At 38.4% G+C, this 21,978-nt stretch overlaps 1 protein-coding gene across 15 annotated transcripts in view; it reads left to right on the forward strand.

The window, feature by feature from the left end:
* The window catches only part of ANK2 (ankyrin 2), a 175,876-nt gene that overhangs the window by 75,005 nt on the left and 78,893 nt on the right, over positions 1-21,978 (forward strand). For 8 of the 15 annotated variants that reach the window (XM_052683268.1, XM_052683282.1, XM_052683269.1 and 5 more), the window contains 11 exons: positions 6,027-6,125; positions 7,460-7,657; positions 10,482-10,580; positions 10,750-10,848; positions 13,249-13,347; positions 14,493-14,690; positions 16,691-16,789; positions 17,324-17,422; positions 19,894-20,091; positions 21,499-21,597; positions 21,701-21,799. In XM_052683268.1, coding sequence (XP_052539228.1) covers positions 6,027-6,125; positions 7,460-7,657; positions 10,482-10,580; positions 10,750-10,848; positions 13,249-13,347; positions 14,493-14,690; positions 16,691-16,789; positions 17,324-17,422; positions 19,894-20,091; positions 21,499-21,597; positions 21,701-21,799 — 1,386 coding nt within the window. The remainder of the gene's footprint in view (positions 1-6,026; positions 6,126-7,459; positions 7,658-10,481; positions 10,581-10,749; positions 10,849-13,248; positions 13,348-14,492; positions 14,691-16,690; positions 16,790-17,323; positions 17,423-19,893; positions 20,092-21,498; positions 21,598-21,700; positions 21,800-21,978) is intronic. The other 7 variants (XM_052683276.1, XM_052683277.1, XM_052683279.1 and 4 more) reach the window with 3 other exon arrangements.

Here is a 21,978-nt window from a genome sequence, read left to right on the forward strand (position 1 = left end):
CTTGGCTTTTATTTGCCATCTTCAAACTGTATCAAAACATGCTCTTTGTTTAAGAAGCAGTCATTGCTTTCATACATTTTATTTTTAACCATTTTACGTGACATTTTATGATGCCTAGCTTAAGATGTGAAAGGTTATTTTAACAAATCTTAACTAAATCCAAGTCCTTTAAGCTTTACACAGTTAATCTATGAAATCTTCTACTGCTTGAAAACATTGAAAGTAACCATTAGGGGCTGATGTTCTGTCTACAGAAAAACTCCAGTCAAATTAAAATGTACATTGTTCAAAGTGAGTAAATAATGAATGTGTCCTCCTGTTCCATAGTTAATGTTGCATGTCAGAGAAGAGCTCTACTTACTGAAGGAATTAACTATTTCTGTTTTGTTACATTTCACGTTTTCAATTTTTTCTCACTCAAGATACAGAGTTGCAAGGAAGTCCATTTGTTTCCTTTATATGTTTTATTTGGTATGTTTTACAGATTTTTTTTTTAACCATTCTTCTCAACTAACCACTAAGTAAAATTCTTAAAATGTGGGATTTCATTTCTCTCTTAAATTATATGAAAAACAAAAATATAAACTCAATTTCCAACAGTATTGATAGGAAACTTTTATTAATAGTGTCAGTTATATTTGCATTTCTGTTATTTGTTACACAAAAGCTTCATTTGGAGTTTTGTTTGCTAAATGATTCACAAGTAAAAATGTCATATGCTAAAGCACTTCATATTTAAAATTTCAGTCAAATGAATAATCTCCAAAAATTTTGTCTGAATAAGGACTTCAGGGACATGTTTTTAAAATACATTAAGATTTAGCTAAACTTCTGACCTTCACCATCTTGCTATGGTAGACCAGTGGGTCTGGGTTTTAGAAGCAGGCTTTGGCTTGGTGTCAGGTGCAGCAACTTGCTCTTTAAAAGATGGTGGAAATCAATTTCAATTAAATTAATGTCATCTGATCAAGAGTAATATGTCAGTTGTCAATTCTGACTTTGAGGGAAGGAAAGCATTTACAGTTTTCCTGAAAACTGATGTGTACAAAGGGTTATTACTGGGAGAATTATTTTACCATTTATGCAGAGCAGTTTCAGCATGCCAGTAGTAGACATTTCTATTACTTTTTCCCATTGGTAGTAACAATAAAGGTGATTAGATATCTTCATCGGATTGACATGTTGGAGGGGCTTAGCCTTTGATGAATGTAGTTCTTGCAATTTGTCTCTTTTACATGTAGCATAGGAAAAAAAGAGAAAAACTGTGAGGCTTTTTTGAGTTTTCTGTTTCCCTTTTTACTTTTAAAACAGTGTTCTTCACAGGCTCTTTTCACCTAACTGGCATTTCCTTTTTTGTGTGACTACGCAAACAGCCTCAGAAGGTGGGAAGAAACTGCCTATCTCACATGCTGAAGTTATCACACAAATTGAGTTATTTATGTTAAATGTTGCCAACAGTGAAATTCTGTTTTTCTTGCTCTGGGATTATTTATTTATATATTTATTGTGCTGAATGAGCTATGGGCATCCCTTAATGCTCATTCCAGGAACCTATTGTGGCTTTTTTTCTTTTTTTTTTTCATAAGATGTCAGAACAGATGTGCCTGTCTACATTTACAAATGGTTGTGGTCTTCCTATGACTAAGCTAAGCCATGTTGTGCTCAGATCCTAACACTGTCTTGGGCCAATACTCTGGTTACAGAGTTTATTCCTGCAGTAAGGCTGCTGTGACATGTTCTCCTGGTCTTAGCAAATGGGCAGATCAATAATAATTCATTGGCAGTGTTTGCCGTTCCTAAAGGAATGCTGAATTATAAATATCTAATTACAGTACAGATACTGCTATAAAAAATTTAGTGGATTAAAATAATTTACAAAGTGTGGGATGATGTTGTACTGATCATCTAGGCAAGCTGCATAGATGGTGACTATTACTGAGAGTTATTTAAGTTAATAATTTATTACTCAGGCAAACACGTAGTATAATTTTTGCTGTATTTTTCAAATCCTTACTTTGAGGGGCATACTTGGAGGAATATTTTAGAGCATGTTCACAGAATCACAGAACTGTAGGGGTTGGAAGGGACCTCCAGAGATCATCAAGTCCAACCCCCCTGCCAAAGCAGGTTCCCTACAGCAGGTCGCACAGGTAGGCATCCAGGCAGGTCTTGAACATCTCCAGAGAAGGAGACTCCACCACCTCCCTGGGCAGCCTGTTCCTGTGCTCCGTCACCCTCACCGTAAAGAAGTTCTTGTGCACATTTGTGCGGAACTTCCTATGCTGCAGTTTCCGGCTGTTTCCCCTTGTCCTGTCTCCACTCACCACTGAAAAGAGTCCGGCCTCACCATTCTGCCCCCCAAACCTTAGATACTTATAGACCTGGATCAGGTCCCCTCTCAGTCTTCTTTTCTCAAGGCTGAACAGACCGAATTCACTCAGCCTTCCTTCATAAGAGCTCAATTATATCAAGACTTTGAGAGCTAAGAACAAGAACAAGAGGTATGCTTACCTTGTTCTTTTCTAAAGATGCGTGGTTTAATAGTAATGCTAAAATGAGCAATTGAAAAGTTCTTTATGCGTTAAACAAATTTGGACCATTTTGCTTGTCAAACATACAGAATAGTAAGGTTTCATTTTACCCTCATACAAATGACAATATTCAACTGCACTTTGCAAGACTTCTGTGATAATTTGGCCTTTGAATTTTAAGTACAATCAACAAGTCTTCATTAAAATGAGCATCAGATGAGCAAAACTCTCCTTCTGCTATGATACTGCTCACACAATTTCCCATTTCCCCAAGTTTCTCTTGGAAGCATATTCTTATTATTTCACTTTTTCTGGTAAACTGAAAGAAAGCACTTTAAGTACTATGAAATGACCTAATAATTTATCTGCCCAGATTCTGCAGTTTGGACTCATCCGTGGAATTAAAAAATGGTTTTGTGGGTTGAAAAATGACCAGTGATTGATCTTCAGGAAAAAAAAAAGGCAGAAGTTTAATTTCTATTTTGTGGCAACCATTTAAAAGGAAAGTGAACATGATGAAATTTCATTGCCTCCATGAATACAGTGTGGATTGTAGTGTTGTTTCAAGCAGTGACCCACCTGCTGGATACGTTGCAGCGTGTGCTAGGAGAGTACCACATACCAGAACAATTGAATGCCAGGTACAGGAAAATAAAATTTTCTTGTACCTCTTGGAAAATAAAATAAAAAAAAAATGTTTTGGAAAAAAAAACCAAACAAACAACACCTAACACTTCCATTATTTATATTATTTGAGATGAGAGGTTAAATACTGACCTTCTAAAGACAAAGATATATGGAATTTCTTATTTCTTTCTGTGCTTCAAGTTTGCATCTCTTCAACCCTATGTTGCATGTCCAGTCAAAGTACATGTTTGTTATTTCAGTCAGCATGTGTTCTTCACACTATGAGATGTACCAGCTTGCGATGGAATAATTAAAAAGGGGTGTAGGCAAACCCCTGCAACAGTGCAGCAAGGATCGTTGCTAATAGATAATAGTGCAAAAGCCGACTCATTTGGTACAGCAGTGTCTTTTACTGTTGATTATTGTCAGTATATCCTCATTGTTTTAGGTACTAATTCTACTACAACAACTCTCTTCAGTTTCCCTCATCTCTGAATAAAACATAAGCACAAATAGAATCTGAGGTATGAAGTGTACAGTAGGTTTTAAAATATACATACTGTTTTACTTAGTGCAGAAAGAGGGAAGAGAGTTACCTGGGAAAACTGCAGAACTTATTGCTTAATTTGCTTACAGAGAAGTGCGCAGATAGTAAATGTGCACGTTTATAAAATTTAAAACAAAATCTAACACTATATATTTTAGTCTATTTTACAGGCAATTATTAGCTAAGAAAAAAAGGAGAAAAAGGTGTCCTTTCTTTCTTTCTTTCTTTCTTTCTTTCTTTCTTTCTTTCTTTCTTTCTTTCTTTCTTTCTTTCTTTCTTTCTTTCTTTCTTTCTTTCTTTCTTTCTTTCTTTCTTTCTTTCTTTCTTTCTTTCTTTCTTTCTTTTTTTATTTGACAATTTCATTCTTACTTTACTTTTAACTAGACTTTCTTGTGGAGTCCGAGTGTTTCTTGTCTTGTATTGTTCTTTTTTTCCCCTCTGGGGATTTTTTTGTTTTCTCTAAGGCATCACAATTCTACCTTTCTTTCACTATTCGATTAAATAGAATAACATCAAAGTCACTATGCAAACAAGGAGTGTGAACATTCCACTTTGATTAAAATGTAGAGTACAAAAGGCCAGAAATGGGAGAGATATACCAAATAAATTCCCTTTCTAGAATACATTTGAAACATTCTTGCCTTAGTAATGCTAATGAGAATTGTGTATAAGTATCTCCAGCAGTGAGATGCAAATATATTTAAAGGTTCGATTTGGGTACTCTCAAGTTGCAAGGAAGAAACAGATAAGCTAGCTATTCCTTTACATTGACCAGATTGACTTTGTGTTGAACAGCCTTTAATTCTGTTTGTGAGTTTGATCTTACATCCACTGAATTTCATTGCAAAGCTTTCATAGAATTTAGTGATGCAGCAACTGCCTCTGAAATAGCAAGTACCAAGGCACACCTAACCCTGCCACGTGTTTCTGAAAAATCTCTGCAAACAGTAGATAAATAATGATAAAAATTCTTCCCAAATCTCAGTTCCTCACTTTTCCTTTGTGCATTGCTAACTCCAAAAGATGCTCTGTGCTTATAAAATTGAGGATGAGAGAGGATCTGCTTCTTGGATGTACCATTTGTGGAGCATGAAAGGGCAGTGTTTGGATAACCAAAATGATGTTGCAATATGGAGCTACAATTTAAGTATGTTAGCAGAAGTAAAAATGATGTAGTGTTCCCACAAACTGTGTCTGCATGTGAAGGAGAGTCACTAATGTGTAAGAAAGGCTGTGTTACTGCATTTCCACTGTCTTTTTGACCTGTAAGTCATGAATCACAGACGAACATATTCATAACTGAGTTGTTACTGGATTCTTCAGGAAGAGCCCTAGAGTATAGCATCTACTTCATCTAAGACAATCAGCTTGTCTCGAAGGGAAAGGCTTTTTTGTGATTAAAGCTATTAGCGTTTAACAATTAGAAATGTACCATTGTATCTGTTGAACAAGTATTGGTGACTTTTATGAAGGTACGCTTAAACAGTATCAGATTCTAATGCGATGAAAAACTTGGGTTGTGAATTTCCTTTTTTTCTGTCTTCAGCATTGATATTCATTCCCATACACTTTTCTTGCTATGTATTTCCAGTCTTTTTCTGTATAAAGGTCTAATTCCACCGGAAAAATCTAGAAAAAAGTCTAATCCTAGTGGAATTATCTAGAATGCATTCTCCTGTCTCATTGATGTATCTTTAGTTACCACTGTTGTGATCATTACTAAACAAGTTATAAGAAGTCTTTTGATACAAGATAGTGTTCTGCAGTGGAAAAAATATTTTGGAGCTCTCAAAGTTATTTTAGGAAAGAATTGTTAGCTCTTTGTTCTCAAATTCAGACATGAAAGTTTTCATTCTCTTGGTTTCTCCTTCTCTTTTTCCTTTCTGTTTTAAAATCATTTTTCTCCTGCTGCCTGTTTGAAAAAAATAAAATGAGTTCTAGAGTAAATTTTCCAGCATGGATGTGTCTTATTTCATCCCTGCATCAAAAGCAACCCAAAGGACAAATGTTGATTAATGAAGCAACCTTGGCTCAGCATACATTACACTGTGAGGCAATACAATCTCAAAGCCATGCAGAGGAGAAGGAGAGAAGGAGGCAATGCATGCTGACACCAACCTCTCTGAGAATAGATTTCCGAACAGAATGGACTTCTCTGAAACTGTAACATTAGTGTGTCCTTCAGTGCAACAATTTAAAAATAGGTAGGAAACTTTGTGTTGTGGAGCCAGCTTCAGTTAGGACTCAGAACAGGGTGCTCAGAGTGCCAGGGTTAACACAGGGAGGATGTGCTTATTCACTGTGTCTTGTTTTGCTTTAAGGATGGACTCACACCGCTCCACTGTGCTGCAAGAAGTGGACATGACCAAGTTGTGGAGCTGCTTCTGGAACGAGGTGCCCCACTCCTTGCAAGGACCAAGGTGTGTGCCTTATTGGAAGAATATGTTAATGGCTCTATGTAACTTTCCAAAGAATGTTTAATGTTACTGAAAGGATGAGGAAGAAGGACATTTCTGTTCTGTTAAAGGCAAGGTAGTAATGGGGAGAATGATCCAAAAATAAAACCTTCTTATCAAATTAAGGACTATCCTTTCCAAGTATGTGAAACAGTATACACTTCGTTACTAAATTCAGACTAAATGCAATGCAGAGTGCAATTGAAATCACTTTACTTTTGTGGCTTTTTACAGCCATAGAACACAAAGATGTAAAAACTGTGTCAGTGACTCCTAAGAGATGATTTGTGGTAAATATTTCCTGATTCTTGACCTGTAATTTTCATGGACTATTTCATACTTGGAAAGTTATTTTAGTGTGTTATATTTGAATATATTTGAAAATAATATATTTGAAAATAATGCATCTCAGATGAATGCATAGCTGTCTCTTTGGTTGGATTATTTAGAAAAAGGCACTTGTAGCTTAATAACAAACCCTGGCGAGCAGTACTTCAGAGTGCCTGACTAATGTCTCTGGTATCATTAATTGCAAATGGAGTATTGCAGTGAGATGCAATACTTGGGAGATCAAGATTAACAGGCAGTTGAAAGATCATTTTTAGACCATGCATGCTTTACTGGACCCTCAAACTTCCTCAAACATGGCTATAAACAAGGATAATTACTGTACTCAGAGCCATTGTTATCCATAATAGAGACCAAAGGTTTTCTCTTGGTAATCTTCTGGGGAGATCTTATCACTGGGTTTCATGCACATCAAATACATCAAGTAAGGATGTGCTCAAGCTGTATATCCCTTTACAGCACCAGGTAGTATCATCTCTTTATACAGGAAGAATCCACATTGAGATGTTAAATAAGTTCCTTAGCACTTTACTGGTCCCTTTCTCCCTTTGGTGGGAGAACAGTTAGGTAAATCCTATCTGTTAATGCCTTTACATCACTAAATGGTAGAAGGCTGTCATAGAACAGACCCTACCCATATGTTGTGTGTCCTTCAGGAAGGATTCCCAGGTGTTTGTGTTCAAAGGCAGATTTTGTCAGCCAGGAGAAAATATCAGGGTTGCACTGGCAGCATCTCAACAGAATATTGAGCAGAGCAGAACTGTTTCTTTAAATATCCCTGTATTTGCTGGAAGGGCAAGGGTGGCTACAGCCTTCCAGACAGTAGCTCAGATGCAGCTCCTTTTCTGTGGTGAGGGTGTTCTGCAAAGTCACGTCAGCTTTCTTTGATTATGTGCCACTATCTGAGTGAGAGATGCTAGAAGTTACCATTCTGTTTTCTTTTGCCACAGAATGGGCTCTCCCCACTTCACATGGCGGCCCAGGGGGACCACGTGGAATGCGTCAAACATCTCCTGCAGCACAAAGCTCCTGTGGATGATGTCACGCTGGACTACCTGACTGCCCTCCACGTAGCTGCACACTGTGGCCACTATCGTGTCACCAAGCTCCTCCTGGACAAGAGAGCAAATCCCAATGCTCGTGCCCTGGTAAATCTGTCACACTTGTGTCATGTAACAAACCTACCAAGGGGACATGAGTAGCCCTCAGTAGGAAAGCAAAGTGAAAGCTGCCAACAGACTCCAGCAACCCTGAATAGCTGCAGTCATAACAGTGATTGTCACAACCTAGGATTGGGTTTACTGCCAGATTACTGATTGCCAGTATTATATCTTGCATCATTAGGCCTGTGCCAAGTGGCTGTAGTTATAGGTCTGATAGCTCTATGGAGTACCTAAAACCATTTGTAAGTGATGGTAACTTACACATTGGTATTTTGTTGAATTAATAATTTATTTCTTCATATTAGGCTACATGATACACAGAACACTTTTAAAAGCTTTCAATTGAGTCATTAAGCTAATGGGCACAGAGAAAATATGTAAAAAAAGCTAGAATTTCTATGTTTATAAAATGTCTATATTTATCAAATTATAACAAATTATGATGTCCCTTGTATTAGGTGCCATGTTTCTTCCTTTTTAAAAAACAGTTCTGATGCTTACATGAAAACAGGTACGATTCTTTTCACTCGCTGTGCAAACCATTATCTCTTGGGAGAAAAACATCACATTTGTCTTCAGAAATTAAAAAAATAACTTTCAAGAGTCTGAACTATCCAAACTTGCACAAGACTTTCTCTAATTGGAAGTGTTCCCATGAACTGTTCACTGGAAGAGCCTGAAATACCAATAAATTGCATATGATGAGGGAAAGAATGAGACTGTGAGCACTTGACACCAATGCATGACAAGTACTCTGCGATTGCCTGCTGTATTCAGTGCTTCCACAGTCTTTTTGCTGCAGTCCCCTCTGATATCTTCCTCAGCTTCTTGCCTTGAATGTATACTTTTCTTTCTGTGATAGCTTCTGCATCCCCAAGTAATTTATACTTCCCTGCCTCTTTGCACATCACTCGTGGTCTCTCTATACATCAAATCTCATAATCCCTCTTTCTTCTTATTATGTTTTTCTTCTTTGGTATTTCCCATTATCATTTTCACTTTGCTGATCTTCTTCAATGGTATTTTTCATCCTGATTTCTAGTTTTTCTTTTCACCAGTCTCCTGATAATCTTTAGCTGTACTTTCCTCAGCTGCCCACACAGACACACTATATGCTAGCCTCCGCATCTTTCTTCTTCCCTTCCATGACAAGAATATACCTTCTGTTCCTCCCTTCCTGAGAAATATCTATCCTGGAAGGGAAGGAATACACCCTCAGGCTACTGCCTCTCTGCTCTCCTACTTCCAGAGTGTTGTTTTTCTTTTCTCTCATTTTCCCCCACAGTAGGGACTTGTCACCACTGGCTTGTTTATAGTATTTAATACATTCAGAATGCTCATCATTTTTGTTAGTGAAGTTTTTTCAGTTTTTTCCTGACTCTCATTCAAACTGTTTCTCACTTAAATAGCAAAGCTAAGTAAACTCAGGCAGTAGAATTAAGTGGAAAAAATGGAAACTTCTGAAGCAGTAAAAGTTCTAATGAAATATATTGAAAGATGTAATGCAGGAGCTAGAATATATGACGGTTTTGATTACTTCTAAAGAAACTGGGGAAGGTTATTTGTGATATTTAGCAGAGCGTCCTGTGTTGGAAGAAGTTTTATAAATTACTCATTTTGTACTATGTTAAAAAAATCATTAATATTTGCAAAATGTTGTGGGGATACAAGCACCTCATGAGTTCTTAGCTTTTTCAATTTTTGTACTCCTTAAAGTTCCTTCAAAACAACTGGTAATTAACATTTCTCTTAACAGAAGCTGACTGTCATGTGTCTCTTTCTACAAGCTAAGTTATTTACTACTAGTTGAGTGTTTCTCAGTACTGATCCTTTTTATTAGAAAATAGAGCATGTAGTTGACATTGTTTAAAAATATATATATATATCTGTGCTTTTCACTAAAATGTTCACATGCAGTGAATAATGTGTTTGCTTAACTTTAGACACACACCCTGTGTTAGCAATGCATAAAAACAGCTTGAAGTCAAAGCATGTATTGCACACACAATGTGAAGACATGCTTTGTTGAAAAAGCCCCAGTTTTACTGAATAAACATTTTGAAAGAAATGAATATCTACTGAGGGTAAGCAAAACACTAAAACTACTGTCTCGCAGTTTAAAGTTCTAGGCTGCAACTCTGGTTTAAGATATTCCCTCCTCTACTCCTCATTCTCTCCTATTCCTGCTCCTTCCCATTAAATTTTAACCCAGATACCAAGGGTAAAGAATTGGTATTGTGAAACCAAAGCTGAAATAGTGGTATTAATATAACACACTTAAAATGTGCACACACACTTAAAAATGAATACAGTATACTGCAGGTTGATTTGTAAATACTAAATTAATATGCATAGATACTTAGTTTATAAGCTTACAGAATAAAGAAAAAAAAAAAGATGGAATCTGGTAGAAATACTCTGTTCCATTCTTAGAAAGGTATAGTATGTGCTTTATAGATCTCAAAAGACCCTAACTGATTTCAAAGTTATTCTTACACATATATATGTGCAGTCTTTGGAACCGCATACATGCATGCACATGGGCATAACTTTGTGACTTAGAACGGGCACATCTGTATTTGGTTTTGAGAGGTCTAAGTTCAGTTTCTCTCCATTGCTAGAGAAGAAAGCAGCAGCACTGCTTTGTTCTCCTTGAGGCTCCTGGGAGATTTCTGTAATTCATAACCTCTTCTGCTTAAAGAACAATTGCTTCTACTACTCTAACACTTCTGCTCCCAGTGTGCCAGCATGGAGCTATGTAGAAAGTGTAGCTGCATGTTTTTAACTAACATGACTGTCTTTTGCACAGAATGGTTTTACTCCACTGCACATTGCCTGCAAGAAAAATCGCATCAAAGTCATGGAACTCCTGGTGAAATATGGGGCTTCAATCCAGGCTATTACAGAGGTAGAAAAATGTTTCATACCCTGAAGAAACATTCCTTCTCTTTCTCCTTTTTTGCTTCTTTTTTTCTCTTTCCTGTCATGCCCCACCTTCGCTTACGTTTATTTAAACAAAGAAGCCCCTCCCCTATGCTCGTGCAGAGGAGTAAAACTGCTCTTGCTTTGTTTCACAGTCGGGCCTCACACCAATACATGTGGCTGCATTTATGGGCCACTTGAACATAGTCCTCCTTCTGCTGCAGAACGGAGCCTCTCCCGATGTCACTAACATTGTGAGTATGGCTTTGACTAGAATCATCTGTGTGATGCTTGCTACAAAAAGGTCCATGTGGTGCAAACAAAGGTCACATTTTAATAATACTTCATTACTTTATTCTCTGTTAGGACAAATTATGCTAGCACTTTTCCCAAACAATGAAGAGGGGAAAATAGCTACTGTATAGGCATTGTAAGCCACTTTTGGTTTTGTGTATTCTCCTGCAATGCCTGAGTAGATAAAATTCCCTTAAAAACAGTCAAAGCTCGCCAAATACATTGCAAGCTGATTGTAAACCAAGTCAATTCAGAATGATGAAATTTATCTCCAAGAGACTCTAACTTCTACTTGCATAGCCTTGCTGGCCATAATGAAATTGTGTCATTTGTATTAATAAAAGGGTATTAAATGCTCAAACCTAATTAAACAAGAAGTTAAAATATTAAATTCAAGGTGTTCCTTTTATACAGGAAATTCTAGGGACTAGTGCCTTGCAAAAGAACATATTTAAACTTGGAAAATGTGACCTTTGGGGGATAACTAAATGCAGAACCTGACTTGTCATAGAATAATGGATGTGTTTGTATACCAATACCGAGTTACCAAGAATAATAACCATAAAAAGAATGTGATGATTTCCTAAGTTGTATTTCATAGATATCTTACTGTTTGAATTTGTCATTATAAACAAATATTTAATTTCTGACTATCTGCTCATTAAAAGCAGCTCTTTACCAGTAATGTTATAAAAAAGTGTTCCCAAGAAGAAAATAACAAGAAAAAGTTATTAATTCAGGTACGCTGATTTATTAGTTTTTCCTGTCCAGAAAAATCTTATATGGAGCCTAGTGACAGCTTTATGCACACCAAGCTGTTTGTCTGAATCATTAGGACAGATTCTTCTTGATAAAAAATTTTACTGGTTTCTATTTCTTGTAAAAGCAATCTGTACATAAAACCTTTATTGATGAGACAGAAGCTAACAAGAAATTGTTGTGGAAACAATTTAAAATACTGTGGTGGTGTTGCTGGACATATTTATGCAAAGTTTAACACTTTACAGTTTGTGCTACATAGGTATCTTGGCTTTTACTTGGTAAGCAGAAGTCCCCTGCTGGATTACTAAGTGTTTCCAAATGCTGAATTGTGTTGTTAACTCAGGTACAAAAGGGTGTTTATAGAAACTTGATCATTGGATTGTGAGAAATGTAAAAATTATTCTCATTTTGAACAGTTCATTCTTCAGGTAATAATTTTTACGTAGATTCTGCATTATGATTTGTAACAGAGGCTGTGAGATTTTGTTTGCTGCCTACTTACTAATCACAGATGGTGATCCAACATTAATTTTAAATTGATCATTGGCAAATCAACTACATGTCCAGAGGGTTTGAGTTCATAATAGGAAGCAAACTCAGGTTACTTCTTTTTGCCATGTCTATGCAGAAGGTTGAGAAGACCTGATCTCTGACACAGAAGAACTTGACAAGAGTGTTCAGTTTGGCAGTTACAGTTTAACTCGACAGTCACAGTAATAACATATAGTCCAGCTCTATAGTAAGAAGAAAAAAACTCTTAACAGATATAAATGATCAGTCCTGCTGTGTTGTCATACTTAACAGATAAATGCAGAACTGTCCCAGCGCCTAATGTATCAGATACCAGTGAGCTGCACAGGGACTATTTTGGTCCACTTTATGACACTGAGCTCAGAAAATATTGAACTGTGCAAAATTCAGCTTGAAATGCCATCATCAAGGAGTAGTCACTTTCAGTGTTTTTTTGCAAACCTATGCAGAAAGTAAATGCTTCAAATGTGTCACCTGTACTTCGTTATCATGATCTGAAATTCAACATCACTCCAGTTAGCCTTCCAGAATTTCATATGCTCCTTCAAATTCTGTTTGCTGTAGAAGGCTTGAAGCAAGATTCATTTCATAGCCTACAGACAGATCTGTGCTGCTGAGCACAGATTTTACACGTTTCATATGCTGGCTCAGTTGTGCACAGCTGCTGCAAGGCATTTTAAAGCTGCCAGCTCCACACAGTGTGCAGAAAGAGACCATCTGGAGAAAAATTTGCTTCCATTTTGAGGCTTGTGTGCCTCACAATCCCTAGAAAGAGACAGGTTCATTGTACAATTGCACAGAGAGATAATGTTCAGTGTACATCAGCAGAAGCTGATGCACCTGTATATAAAAACCTGAGGAACATATGTGACCAGGCAGGTGTAAAAGGTAGAATACTGTATAAATAATTTTTCTTCAGGATCGCCGAATTTGCATACCATAAACTACCCAGGCTTGGCACATGTATGCATGCACTGTTCTCAGCTCCCTGTCTCAGCTGGCAGAAATGCAGAGCTGTATTTCTTCATGGAGGCTTAAAACATTGAAATTTTTTTACTTTTCTGCAGCGTGGAGAAACTGCACTGCACATGGCAGCACGTGCCGGGCAGGTGGAAGTAGTTCGTTGTCTCCTGAGAAATGGGGCCCTAGTTGACGCTCGAGCCAGGGTAGGTGTTTTGCTCACAGGTTTTTTTTTGCATTTTCTTACTAAAAATTATCGCTGAAACAGGGAACCAAGGGAGAATTAATTTCATTTTTATATAATCTGTGAATTCAACACTAAACAAATCTTAAACAGTTCCAAAAGCATCAATGTATTTCTGTGTGGATGTTTCAAATAGAATATGTGCAGTGGGTTGACCCTGCCTGGCTAGTCGTTCTGGCTGTCTTCATGCCATTGCTTGTTCTTTCTTTGTGGGATCAGGGTAGACAATCAAAAGGTAAAAAGTGATTGAAACTCTTGGGTTGAGATAAAAGCAGTTAATAAGTGAAGGAAGAGGGAAAAAAATAACAGCAGAACAGTATAAACACAGAACAAAACAAGCACTCCCCCCCTTGCAAGTGACGCAAAGGCAATCACTCACCACCTCCCACAAGCAGATTGGTGCTCAGCCTGTCTCCAAGCAACAGCTTTTTTGGAAAAGCTCACCCTCTAGTTTTATTGCTAGGTATGACATTACAGGGTATGGATTATCTTCTAGGTCCATTCAGATCAGCTGTCCTGGCTGTGTCACCTTCCAGCTAAGAAGGCCTTGACACTGTGCAAGCACTGCTCAGCAATACCTAAACCACTGGTGTGTTAGCAATCCCATTTTGGTCATAAATCTAAAACACAGCACCATATGAGCTGCTAGAAGAGAATTACCCCCAGTCCCAGGCAGGCTCTATACAATATGCCTGATTCAGACCAGCAGCAGCTGTTCCATCTAAGTGAGAAGGTATACAGCAATAACCTAAATCCAAACATCAGGCATTCTGTTAGCAGTTAGAACTAGATTATGAAAACATAAATCATGTTCAGAGCAAGGTAGCCGATGTTTAACAAATTAAAAACACAAAAGAGAGCAAGTGAGGGGGGAGCTATGCGTCATCTTACTGAGACAAGAAAAATGATGTTTTCTTTATATTACTTTCTGTTACAAGCTGAATCTCATCCGAAAAATTAACCTGCCCTCTTCTACTGCTTTTTTGTGCTGTTGCTTCTTAGTATTTTTCCAAGACAAATGCATAGAAATGTTTATTAATACAAAACATGATATTGGGTTCAGAATAGTTCTACCTGCTCTAATTGTCTACTTGATTTGAGTTGTAGGAAGAACAGACTCCACTGCACATTGCCTCTCGCTTGGGTAAAACAGAGATTGTCCAGCTTCTGCTACAGCACATGGCCCATCCTGATGCTGCAACAACTAATGGATACACTCCACTGCACATCTCTGCCAGAGAGGGACAAGTTGATGTTGCATCAGTTCTCCTAGAGGCGGGTGCCTCACACTCCATGTCCACCAAAGTAAGTCAGAACACTTTGTGACTGTACTCTATTAGTATAAGCAGTGTATGCTTGACCATGCCTGTTTCATGAGGGATGTGCTTTCGCTCTGAGAAACTGAGCTACTCTGCATCTTGTTTTGTTCCTATTTAATCAACAGCAATCCAGTAAACTGAAGTAATGTATTAGGCATTGATTGAGTTTTGACAGTTTTTACTGTCATCCGAAGTAGAGAGTTTGGATCCTACTGAAGGTCATGATAAATAATGGCTATAACAAGCTTAAAATGTAAATGAGGTCCTTCTATATAACTCTTTGCCACTGTGTTATGAGCAGGACTTTTGTTGCCAAAATTTTCAAACTAGAAAGTGCAGATTTGAGGGAAGGGAGCAAATTATTATTATTTTTCCTAATGAACAAGTCTGTTTATTTTTCAATACTTTGTTTATTTAAACAGTAAAATAATTATGTCTATACTAAATGAAAAGATTGTTCCTAAATGTTTGTTTATACAATTCAGTATCTGTCCAGTCTCATCTAATTCCGAATTTATTTTCAGCAGTTCTATAAGCAAGATATCACATGACCCAATGGGCCATTTTTCTAAACTTATAAAAGAAATAGTCTGTGGAATATTATTGTTTTGTTAGCAAAAAATGGTTACCAATACATTCCTAACAGAGTGCTAAAAATATAAGAAAATAGATACTGTGACTAGAATTATGTGCCAAGGTATTTCTTTCTAATGTATTACATGTGATTAAATAGTACCTCTGATTTGACAGTGGGAGCTTAAAATGTATTTTTGAAAAATTTGATGTTTTCTGGGGTTTAGAGGACTAAAGCAGCAATTCTGAAATTGTGATCTATGGGCATGCTTGCTGTTGTTCTTTTATCCGTCTGTTGAATCACATAAAAGTGGCTAAAAATACACTAAATACTTTCTCAGTTTTCCATACTGTTTAGTGACATTTGCTTTTAGTATTGCAGAAACATTCTATAATTATGAATACGGGAAGATGTAATCCTCCAGATAATCTTTCTACAAAACTTTGATTCATGAGCTGGAAATGTATGAGATTTCCTAACATAAACTCCTGTTGAGGTGGGATTTCTGGCACAAGTTGATGATGATAAGCATTACGCATCGTTTACGTGTCAAGCAAATAGGTATTTGCAGCTACCTGGAATTACTGTCAGAACAACAGTGTAGTCTGCCACCTACTGTTTTCCTTATCAGCTTGATTTTTAAAACTGAAAGAGTAGATGAACTATCTAACCATCTAAACCACGAAGCATTAGTTTTTCACAGACTTTGTGCATCACTGATATGCGTTACTAAAATAAATAGAAAAGTACTCCTTCAAAAATGCAAGATTTTTGTCATGCCAGTATGATGTGTTTCCAGAAGCACTGCTATTGAGTCAGGCAGTGACGTTTTTAGCTGAAGTTCTGAGGCTCCAGCAGAGACTGTTGTTAATAAAAAAAAAAAAAGAAAAAAAAGAAAAAAAAGAAAAAAAAGAAAAAAAAAAAAAGACCAAGTTGAAATTCTTCAACAAGCTCTCTAAAGAACGAACACAAAGTTTGGAGCTTTTCTTGCTGAATTTAGTTGGTGTTTCATTGTTACTGGCACCAATTGACACAGGAAATATTTCTACAACTGTTATCATAAAGCTAAAAAAAAATAATAATAGAGCTGGTTTGGAATAGAAATTTGAACAAGTGCCTTCCTTGCTCACATAGTGTTATGTTGCTAGTAGAATCTGTATCAGATAAACCATATGCTACTCTGCCATCACATCCATGGGAAAGAATAATGAAAGGGGAAAACTTATTTTGTATTTCATGGTTATCATAATGCTTTTAAGAGATGATGCTATTTCACCATTAGGCTATTGATTGTGGCACCTTGAGTATAGGTCAAGGAATTACCAACTTGTTTAATAGCATAGCCCTCGAAAGATAGGTGTCAGCATGCTTTTTAACAGAAACATTTGCTTTTGTCTCCTGAAATTTTTCAGAAGGGATTCACGCCTTTGCATGTGGCAGCCAAATATGGGAGCCTAGAAGTGGCAAAGCTCCTCCTGCAGCGTCGTGCCTCTCCTGATTCAGCCGGCAAGGTACTAAGCAGAAAGAAACAAAAATTAGCAGCATTTTGGGTTCTTACTTGGTGCAATGTGCGTACAAAGGAAGCCTGCAGCCACTTTCATATGGTGGTGTTAGCTTAAGATCACACCCTCCCAAGGCTGTTGGTTGTGTCTGATAGCGTTGGAGGCTGTGGTGCTGAGCACTGGGTTTAGGTTCCCTACAGGAGGGTTATGCAATGGGCAGCTCAGAGGGCAAAGACGTTTCGGTGGCTCCAAAAATACCAATTTCATAGGAATGTCCAAACTGTAGAAATCATAATTCAAAAACCTGGGGATAAGACCGTTTTTTTGCTCCGTGTTGTGGGAATTGATTCTCACAGGGTTGGGGGAGATGGAAACCACACTGGTGGCCGCATCAAGCAGGGCCACCCAGGCTCCCCCTCAGCTGCTCTTCTCTGCATTAAACAGCCACTGCCCGTGACTTCTGGTCACTAACATTAACCACCACCCCGCGCTCGGGGTCCCGCTGGTACCCTCCCGCACTAACGCCCCTAACCGCCCTTACAGAACGGCCTCACGCCCCTGCACGTGGCGGCCCATTACGACAACCAGAAGGTGGCGCTGCTGTTGCTGGAGAAGGGCGCCTCGCCCCACGTGACCGCCAAGGTGAGCTCTGCCCCAACTGCTCGTGCAGTCGCAGCATTGCTGAGGTTGGAAGGCACTGTTAAGATTTTCCGGTCCAACTGTCTGCTCATCGCTACACTAAACCACGTCCCTTAGTGCCACCGCTACCCTTTCCTTGAGCACCTCCAGGGTGGTGACTCCACCAGTTCCCAGGGCAGCCTGTTCCAATACCTCACCACTCATTCTGAAAGAATTCTTCCTAATATCCATCCTGAACTTTCTCTGGCACAACCTGAGGCCGTTCCCTCTCATCCTATCACTGTTACATGGGAGAAGAGGCCAATCCCTACTTCACCATGACATCTCTTTGGGAGTTGTTGAGAGCCATGAGGTCTCCCCTGAGCCTCCTCTTCTCTAGACTCAACAATCCCAGCTCCCTCAGCTGTTCCCCATAAGACTTGTGCTCCAGACCCCTCACCAGCTTAATTGCTCTTCTCTGGACGCTCCAGGGCCTCAATATCTTTCTTGTAGTGAGGGACCCAAAACTGAGCACAGCACTTAAGGTACAGCCTTACCAGTGCTGAACACAGAGGGATGATCAACTCCCTGCTCCTGCTGGATGCACTATTTCTGATACAAGCCAGGATGCCTTGGCCTTCTCAGTCACCTGGGCTGTTTGCCAACTCGTGTTCAGCCAAAACCCCCCAATCCTTTGCTCCCACAAAGCCTTCAAGTCACTCTGCCCCACACCTGTAGTATTGCACTGAGTTGTTGCAACCAAAGTGCCAGACCTGACATTTGGTCTTGTTGAACTTCATCCCACTGTCCTCATGCCAGCGATTAGTCTGTCCAGGTCCCCCAGGCCTTTCTTCCCTCAGACGGATCAGTATATCCTCCCAGCTTGGTGTCGTCTGCAAATTTACTGAGAGTGCATTCAATCCTCTCATCCAGATCATCAGCAAAGTTATTAAACAGGAATAGCCCTAATACTGACCCCTGAGGAGCACCTCTAGAGACTGGTCACCAGCTGGATTGACCTCTATTCACCACCATTTTTGGGGCCTTGACATCCAGCCAGGTTTTTACTTACTGAAAAAGTACACGTCTAAGCCCCCCTTCCTTCTTTCCTCTCGCCTTCCTACCCTTTCTTCCCGCTGCTTTTCTCTCTGTTTCATGGAGAGCAGGAGGCAGCACCATGTCTAACACCCTCATGAGAGGGCAGCCTGGCCACAACCTCCTTTGGTACTGTAGCCAGTGCTAGTTCCATGTGGGAAGTTTCAATTCAATGTAAATTTAAACAAAAACAAACAAAGAAACAACTACAAACCCCAAACAAACAAACAAGGTATGGATATGACTGAGTGTTGGAACAGATTGTTCACAGGGATGTGGGATCCTTGGAAGTGGTAAAAATGCGACTAGGCCAGACCCTGAGCAATCTCATATGAATAACCACCCAACTGCACAAATTATTGTTCTTCCAAACCTTTCCTGAAAAAGAGCTACATATGTGTATGCATGCATATTTGTGCCTCTCTTTGCTCATTTTATGTTTGTGAATTTGAGTCATAGTTGGAGCTTACTTCAGTGTTCTGTAATATTGCAAACAACGTGTATATTATGACCACATACGTGCAGAATTCATTCTGGGATTGGAAATGGTGTTATGATTTCACAGTGTTAGGCAAAGGCTACCAAAAGGGAAGAATAATGAGAATTTGTGCTGTCTTCAGCATGTTTTGTCCTGTAAGGGACTGCTGTTTTACATGCTTTCTAGAAAATGGGGCCCATCCTTGAAGTGATTATATGAGAACTTTTTACACTGATGTGCAAGAAAGGTGGCAAAAGCTACAGTTTCCATTGGATAGCTTGGTGAAGCTCCCTTTTAAGAAGATATGGACCAACCAACATCTCCACAGAGACTGTCTGATGTAATCTATTCTCATGATATTCTGTGATTCTAAATCTTCCCACTTAGCGCATTCTAAAGCAATTAAAGGTGGGAAGTTGTCTTGTTCCCAGAGTAGCAATAATGTCTTTCTGCTTTGCTTAAATGGTCAATTTGATCAGAATAACATTATTCCATATTACTGGTTCCAGCCAGAACTATGTCTCATGTATCAAAATTCCTTATGCAGACACATCTTTACCCACGCAGTCCTAAAACACATAATGTAATGAAGAGTGTGCATGCATTGCTTGTCACAGAGAGCATCACTCAAAAGTGAATATTTACAACATATGATATTCAAAATATAGGTTTCAAATGCAGGGTAATTTGAAGTTATCAGATTAAGAAGTCCTGTCTGACCTAGCAAGAGCCTGCTTTTTCTAGTTGGTATGGACAAAATAATAGATTGCAAAAGCATGCCTGATATTGAAAATATATTGGACTCCCAACTCTAATCATAAGGAGTAACTGAAAATAATATAGTTCTAAGATGTCTGACTTTTTAGACTTACATGGCTCTTGTATTAATGTTACTTTTGTTTTGTTTCCTAACCTGTGTTAGAATGGATACACCCCTCTACACATTGCTGCCAAGAAAAATCAGATGCAGATAGCTACCACGCTGTTGAACTATGGGGCTGAGACCAACATTTTGACCAAACAGGGAGTGACGCCACTTCATTTAGCCTCCCAAGAAGGTCACACAGACATGGTGACATTGCTTTTGGAGAAAGGTTCCAATATCCATGTGGCAACAAAGGTAACTCACAGCTGAAGACAAAGTGCTATCTATGTCAAGAGTATCCAGGAAAATACAATACACAGTGTGGAAATGATGTCATGTCTCAGAAATTCTCCACTTCCTTGTATGCATATTCGAGTGTCTGCAGAAGTGACAAGGGTGGGCAAACAGTAGAAATGAGGAGAGGATACATAGGAATGGCAGACAGATTGATCAGTTAACCTGTATCGTGTAATTAATAACTTTACTGGGTAGCCCACTAGAGGAGCTGCAACTGTTTGCTGTGACCAGAGAAAAATGATGTACCACCTGCTCTGGTGGAGAGGGAACGGGACAAAAGAGGCTAGATAAAATGGTTTCTGAGGCATTCAGAAAGGTGAGACAGCTGCATTTTTGTTGTGTTGCAACCTTGCCATCTATTAGCTGTGTCCTCATGGAGATAGGCATGTTCCTCAAGTTTTACATTAGATCCAAAGGATGAGAAATGTAAAATTCTGGAGTTTGCGGGTCTGTGGGTTGATTTAATTACATGTAACAGAAACCTGAGAGCTGCAGTCCAAAATAATTTAGTGCTAGCAAAGGCTCTTTATTATCATATATCTTACTCTTTAGCCATCTTGCCAAGGTTAGGAAAAGAGGGACAAATAACAACAGTATTAGTGGAGTAGTGAGTGGGAAAAAAAACTTCCTCTGGAGGATCTGTCCAATCCTTTGGATTCTCCTATGGTTATACTTGATGGGCCTACACAGAAGATAAGTGTAGAGAAAAGCTATATTTTCATAGGTCACCAGATTTATACAGGCATATACATAAATTTTATTTACCTTAAATTGAAAGCCTGTAGTTTTTGTTCATACGAGTGAAAATGAATGGCTCAAGTCTCTCATGATCTAGCATTAATATAATATGCTATATAACCAGTAAGAAACAGTGTAGTTTTCATTTCTCTCAAGAAGTTTATTCCTTTCCTTGTTCATGGCCAAGCACCATGTGTGATCACAGTGAGCTTTCAGTTAATTACTATGTCTGTTTCCTTGGCATCTTTGAGTGAGATCTGTTTCGGGATTAGTTTCTTCATTCGGACTCTTGCCTGCTGTTGTTAAGGTTCCCTCTCCCATCTGAGTGGGAGGCACAGCACGCTAATTTATTAATGGGACTCTCAGCTTCCTTAGTGATGTTATACTATAAAATCCAAGTGTGATCATTGATGCCTGAAACATTTACTCTGTCATTACGGCGATGTAATTTCTGTGGAGCTATTTGTCCAGCCAGACAAAAGAAGCATCAACTCTACTTTGTTTAAAACATATATTTAGAAGTTATAGAGTCTCTCCATCTTTTAAAGATAAGCGAGAAAGGCTAGATTTGTAACTTGAAGAAGGTTTTATTTATTTATTCATTTATATTATGTATTCCATTTCCAGACTGGACTGACATCCTTACACCTTGCAGCTCAAGAGGATAAAGTGAATGTAGCTGAAATACTCACAAAACACGGTGCAAACCAAGATGCTCAGACAAAGGTAAATCTTTTAGTGGCTACTTGTCTCCAGTGTGCAAAGGATGCTATCATCATAAAGGAATATTCCACTGAGCTTGCAGTTTTATTTCTATATTCTCTTGTAGCTTGGTTATACTCCTTTAATTGTGGCATGTCACTATGGAAACATCAAAATGGTGAATTTTCTTCTCAAGGAGGGAGCAAATGTCAATGCTAAAACAAAGGTAAATAATTTTGCATTGCTTTCTTGTGCTCTTAATGTGAACTTGTTTATCAAATGCTACTGATACATCCCACTAAGTACCTTTTTCATTAGGAAACTGTAATTATTGAGTAGTAGATATCAACATTTTTTGATCTTTGGCTATAGTGGAATGCATCGTGTCTGCTGCATCACCTTTTT

This window comes from Tympanuchus pallidicinctus, unplaced genomic scaffold, assembly GCF_026119805.1.
Source record: "Tympanuchus pallidicinctus isolate F22 unplaced genomic scaffold, pur_lepc_1.0 scaffold2, whole genome shotgun sequence".
NCBI classification, from domain to species: Eukaryota; Metazoa; Chordata; class Aves; order Galliformes; family Phasianidae; genus Tympanuchus; species Tympanuchus pallidicinctus.